This window comes from Nicotiana attenuata, unplaced genomic scaffold, assembly GCF_001879085.1.
Source record: "Nicotiana attenuata strain UT unplaced genomic scaffold, NIATTr2, whole genome shotgun sequence".
NCBI classification, from domain to species: Eukaryota; Viridiplantae; Streptophyta; class Magnoliopsida; order Solanales; family Solanaceae; genus Nicotiana; species Nicotiana attenuata.
The window spans coordinates 22,014-28,177 of NW_017673233.1; the positions used below are offsets into that span (position 1 = coordinate 22,014).

The window sequence follows — 6,164 nt, forward strand, 5'->3', positions numbered from 1 at the left end:
CTTGCATTTCTGTCACTTATCGTCCTCATATATATAAGTAGTCGTAACTCGTGAATTTATTAAATCTGCAGATGATACTCGCGAAACCAGAGGAAAGTAAAAATGTGGTTGACGCACGCGATAATAACCTTGTTCAGAGCAGGAAAATTGATCCTGAAACAGTGGAAATTTATGAAGGAGCAGTTGACAATATGGCAAATTAAAGATAGATATTACAAGGAGGTAGAAGATTTCCAGGCATATTACTGGGGATTTTTAGTTATAGACTTATAGTATTGGATTACGCAATGTGAGGCCATATGATTTCCAGACGTTATTTATTGATTTATTAAGTTTTGATAATAGTTTATCGGTTTTACTCATGAATCTTATTCCATTATATTTCAATGGTCAATCTTGCTACAACTAGCTGCTATTACTATAGGTCCATCCCAACCAAGTTGGGCCAACTATATGAATCCTCATTAACAATGTCACTCCAATATTTAAGCTCATAGTATTTTGTATAGTGAGGATTCATCGAATTTTACATTGGCTACCAGTCTATCGCATTCTTCTTTTATCAAGGCCTGGGTTCGATAACGTGAGCAAATTCACAGCAACCGTTTGTATTGTAGCTAGTGATGGCAAAATGGATAAAGAAAGCAATTATCCATCCATGTTATCCACTAAAATATGAGTTCGATAATGAACTTTTTTAAAATGGGTCAAATATGGATAAAATCCATATTATCCACTTAAAAAATAGATACTTAATGGACTTTTACATTTGCAAAGACTAAATTTGGGGTTTCTTAAATTTGGGAGACTAGAAATTCTTCAAAAAGTGATCACATTCAAGAACTCCATATTATCTACGAGTTAACCTATTTTTTATCCGTATTAAATATGTGGGGATCAAATATTTTATCTATTTTTATATTATTCCCATATATAATCTGACTCGTCCGTTTGGCACCTGTTGTAGCCTTCCTTCTTATTTGTTTCAAAATGTATGAAGTTGGGTGACTCGTGATGTTATTACAAGAGATACAACAACAACAACAACAACCCGGTAAAATTTCACTAATGGGGTGTGGGGAGGGTAGTGTGTATGCAGACCTTACCCCTACCCCGCAGGAGTAGGGAGGCTGTTTCCAAAAGACCCCCGGCTCAAGACAAAGGACAAAAATGAGACAATATTAGTATCACCACAGAAATAATAGGAAAAGTAGGAACAACATGAAATCCAGAAGAAAGATGCAAAGCAAAAGCGAAAGCAATGGCTAGTAAATAGGTCATGCACTCGAAAGCGAAAATAGTAAGACACAACATTGTCACTAGCTATCTTAGACAAAAACCCTACCATACTAGTCCCATAATGGTACGAAGAAAGGCAATACTCAATTACATCCTAACCTACAACCCTAATACTCGACCTCCACATCTTCCTATCAAGTGTCATATCCTCGGAAATCTCCTGCCTGATCACCTCTCCCCAATACATCTTAGGCCGCCCTCTACCTCCTCTCGCCCTCCACAACCAGACGCTCACACCTCCGTACCGTAGCATCTGAGCTTCTCCTCTGAACACGCCCGAACCATCTGAGCCTCGATTCCTGCATCTTGTCATAAATGGGAGCGACGTGCACCTTCTCCCGAATATCATCATTCCTAATCTTATCCATCCTAGTGTGCCCGCACATCCACCTCAACATCCTCATTTCTGCTACTCGCATCTTCTGTATATGTGAGTTCTTAACAGGCTAGCACTCAGCCCCATACATCATGGCCGGTCTAACCACCGCTTTATAGAATTTACCTTTGAGTGTTGGTGGCACTCTCTTGTCACGCAGGACTCCAGATGCTAACCTCCACTTCATCCATCCCACCCCAATACGGTGTGTGACATCCTCGTCGATCTCCTCTCCTCCTTGGATAACCGAACCAAGGTACTTGAAGCTGTCTCTACTTGGGATGACCTGTGATTCAAGCCTCACATCCCCGCGCACTTCCCTCGGCTCAGCGCTGAACTTACACTCCAGACATTCCGTCTTCGTCCTGCTCAGCTTGAAACCCTTAGACTCAAGAGCCTGTCTCCAAACCTCCAGCCTCTTGTTAACACCGGCTCGCGACTCATCAATCAGAACTACATCATCCGCGAATAACATGCACCATGACACCTCTCCTTGAATATGGTGTGTCAACGCGTCCATCACCAGGGCGAATAAGGGCGAATAAGAAATGACTTAGCGCAAAACCTTGGTGTAACCCTATTACAACTGGAAAATGCTCAGAGTCGCCTCCTACTGTCCTAACCCGAGTCTTAGCCCCATCATACATGTCCTTAATCGCCATAATATAGGAAACCGGCACACCTTTTGTCTCCAAGCATCTCCAGAGAACTTATAAAATGTTATTCCAAGAGATAATAAGATGAAAATATAAAATGTTCGGTGCTAATTTTGTAATATTGAGAAATTTTATCATCTCCTTTTCATTTTAATTTTTAGTTTTTACTCTAGTCAATAATTAAATAGGTAAATAATGGAGTATAATTGACTGCCAAAGGAAAATAATTATAACTTTTAAGAAAAACAAGAAGAAAGATGACAAACAAAAGATCTAACAATAACAAAACCAACTTCTCTTTGTCTCCTCTCTCCCACTTTCCCCTTTCTCTATTGTAGCCGAAACCCTAATTATCTTCGACTACCCGATTCTCTCTCGCTACAGACACACACACAGTTCCTTGTTCTTCTCTCAAAATCTAGGATTTCTGAGCTTTAAAATCTCTCCAATTTCATTTTCAGGCTACTATATGCAGATATAAATATAGTAGCAATAAATTGATATATACATATAGTTGTAGAAGAAATGTATAGAGATCGAGGAGGAGGAGGACCGTTGGATCGGAAACGAATCAATGATGCGTTGGATAAGCACTTAGAGAAGTTATCACCGTCTACATCTAGGTCTTTGAAGGATAAAGCTGTTCCGTCTACCTCCGCCGCCGCCGGTGGTGGTGGGGGAAAATCGCATTTTGATCATCGCAACACCAGCAAAAACAAGTGCTCTGATGGTTAGCATCTTTTAGTTATCATCTTCCATTTTGAAAGTGTTGGATTTTGCCTTTATTAGGGTAAAAATGTAGTCTTTAGTGGTTAATTAGAAGATCCACAAGCTGTTTTGCTTTAATATGTTTTTTTTAATAGATACGTGATTTTGGAAGTAATTGCTGGATATGAGCTTTTAAGGCTTTAGGTGTGATATTATAATACTATGGTTTTTAACCACATTCTCCGTCCCATTTTATGTGACAATATTTGAGTGGGCATGGGTTTAAGACATATAGAAGACTTTTGAAATTAGTCGTTAAGGCCATAGACATTTGAGTGGGTATAAATCATGTCCCGAAAGGTAGAATTGGAAGTTTAAAGCTAAAATTGTCTCCGATAAGAGATAGGTGTTATTCTTTTCAGGACAAGTGAAAAAGGAGTCACATAAAATGCGACAAAAGTTTTTCCTTTTTAGTTGGGAATAATGGTTTCCAACTGATTTTTGTCATGTTCAGAAGCTTGAAAGATATACTGTTGCCATTTTTGGTGTTTGCTGTAAATTATTTTTTTAAACCATTTTCTTTTGTATTTATGGGGGAAATTAGTTTAACAACTGATCAAGACACACTATATATGTTGAGGGGCGTCTTTGGCGCGTTTTTGTTGTTCTTCTACTAAAGTTGCTTTCATTTTTCGTTTCTCTGTAATGATGCACCCGTTTGGAAGTAATGGAAATATTCCTTTAATCCAAAAAGCAGCATGGAATGAATTCAGATATAGTTTTATCTAGTCACATAGCATGAACATTGAAAAAATTAGTGTGTTCCGAATATATGCTTATTGCTTGTGGTTCTCTCTGGATGTTTCCAAACTGTATTTCAGATATTCCTAGATTCTCAGCACGGCGATAGAAAGATTATCCTGTGGTTTCATCTGTAATTTTTCTGGTTGTCACAGTCAATTCTTGCTAGAGGTTTACAAAGTTGAGTTTTTTTTTTAATTAAAAAAATCGTCTGTTTTGTGATGTGCAACCATAAGTGCAGGCTAGACTTTTGTGGTCTTTTTATTCTAGTACTGGTGAATCCAGCTTCTAAGTCATGCCATTGTAATCTAGTATGGAATGAGCTTTGAGGTTAAGATTGAAAATTCCTATGGTATATTTGCCATAACTTATTAACAGTATTTGCCTTTTTTTTTTTCTGAATTATTTATCTTTAGCTCAGCCTTTTATGTTTTAATTTAAAAGAAAAACTTCAGCTGTTTAAGTAGAGTTGTTTGTCTTTTACTTATGGTTGGTTCTTGATGTTGAGTTGTGGAAAGCTTGTAGCAACATCTTTCTGAATAAAATAGCTGTTTAAGTCTTCTCGAGGTGCACCACCTTTTTGGGTATAGCTTGGCATACTATGCCGGCCTACCTATCTCACTATTTTCCTTGCATTTCAAATGACGTGAGTACATTCTCATGTTTATGTATTTCGTAGAGGAATCTGAAACAGACAGTGAAGAGTCTGATGTTAGTGGTTCTGATGGGGATGATACTTCATGGATTTCTTGGTTTTGTAACCTGCGTGGTAATGAGTTCTTCTGTGAAGTTGATGATGATTACATTCAAGATGATTTTAACCTATGTGGATTGAGCAGTCAAGTTCCCTACTATGACTATGCGCTTGACCTCATCCTTGATGTTGAATCCTCCCATGGTATGTATTCTTTATTTGTTTAGATTACTTCATATTTTATGATGAATTTCCAAAGATTGATTTTGGACTTACTTTTCAGTTGAAGGATGCAATTTTCTTGTCTTCTGAAACTATATGGTTCGCCGTTTTATTTTCTATGGACTATTTTGACAAATTAGTATCTTTAGTGAAGTAAACATGTGGAGAACTGGTCAGCTTTACTTGATATAGTTTAGGTTGTTTGGAATAACTTCTTATAAAGGCTGGGAGAAACTAGTGAAAGTTTCCTTATTAAAAAAAAAAGAAAAAAGTAACTACTGAAAGTTAATTTTGAGTCGCATTCTACCAGGTTTTTCCAACTGGTCTAGGCTTATCCATCTTATGATGACATGTATAAATGCCCATTTGTAGATATTTGGGTGAATTTTATTGTTAGAATCATCTTATATCCGTTTGTCCAGTAGTAAGAGTTTGGTGGAATGTATCCTGTCGTCGTCCGTGTTTGATGTGACATTCATGCCGAATAGCAGCAATTCAAAATGAAGCCATTGAACCATTTAATCGATGGATAGAAATAACGGTGCCCCCATGGCTCATTGTGTCTTGTATTCTATTGCCCATCTCATTGAAATTTTAAAAATCAACTACCCATGCTTGCCCAGGAAGAAAAGATGGAAGGGGGAATGTTCTGCTTACGTTGTCTAACTGCTGGTAGAAGCAGTTTCTTTAAAAACAAAAGTCTCAAAATAGTGACAAGGTTCATGGGGCTTGAAGCAAAAAACTTGAAGTTGAGCGTATGCTTCTTTGGAATGAAACGCACAGTTCACGGCATTAAAAGAATACCAAACATATGTGAAATTTACTCAATTTAGTACTACAGTGATCAAACTGCAATTGAAATAACTATTTTCCGTATTCAGTGTACAATAAATATCGATATTAATCCAACTCCTCAAAATTGAGACTCAACAAACCCATCGCTTTTGGTTAGGATCACCTTGCACGTCTTTGTTTGAAGTGTTACTTATATGAAATACATGACAAGGTGATAACCCTTCGTGTCACATTGTTTCGTCGCTTTAGGCAACGAAACAACGGTTTTTAATAAAACGGGATAAAAGAGCTGCTTCTTTTCAATCAAGGAATAGGGCACACTTTTATAAGCACATGATCCATTAAGCGATAACCCTCGCTTCACATTGCTTAATTGCTTTAAGAGACAAAATGATGGCTGTTGATGACATTGGGTAAAACGAGCTGCTTCGTTTCATTCAGAAATCAATTTTTCCTGGTATTATGGTAGTTTTACATTGAGATAACGTCATATACTCTTTTCGTATCCTATCCCCCCCCCCCCCCCACCACACACACACACACAACTAAACCTTACGTAGTCGTAGACTAATATAGAGTAAGTAATTTACGTACTGTAACGTAGTTAATTTAC

General features: G+C 37.6%; 1 protein-coding gene across 2 annotated transcripts in view; it reads left to right on the forward strand.

Annotated features, from left to right (window-relative positions):
• The first annotated feature begins 2,579 nt into the window (after window positions 1-2,579).
• The window catches only part of LOC109215794 (putative casein kinase II subunit beta-4), a 6,826-nt gene continuing 3,241 nt past the window's right edge, over window positions 2,580-6,164 (forward strand). For both annotated transcript variants that reach the window (XM_019379901.1, XM_019379902.1), the window contains exons 1-2: window positions 2,580-3,061; window positions 4,520-4,738. In XM_019379901.1, the coding sequence (XP_019235446.1) occupies window positions 2,857-3,061; window positions 4,520-4,738 (424 nt within the window). In that variant the 5' untranslated portion in view covers window positions 2,580-2,856. The remainder of the gene's footprint in view (window positions 3,062-4,519; window positions 4,739-6,164) is intronic.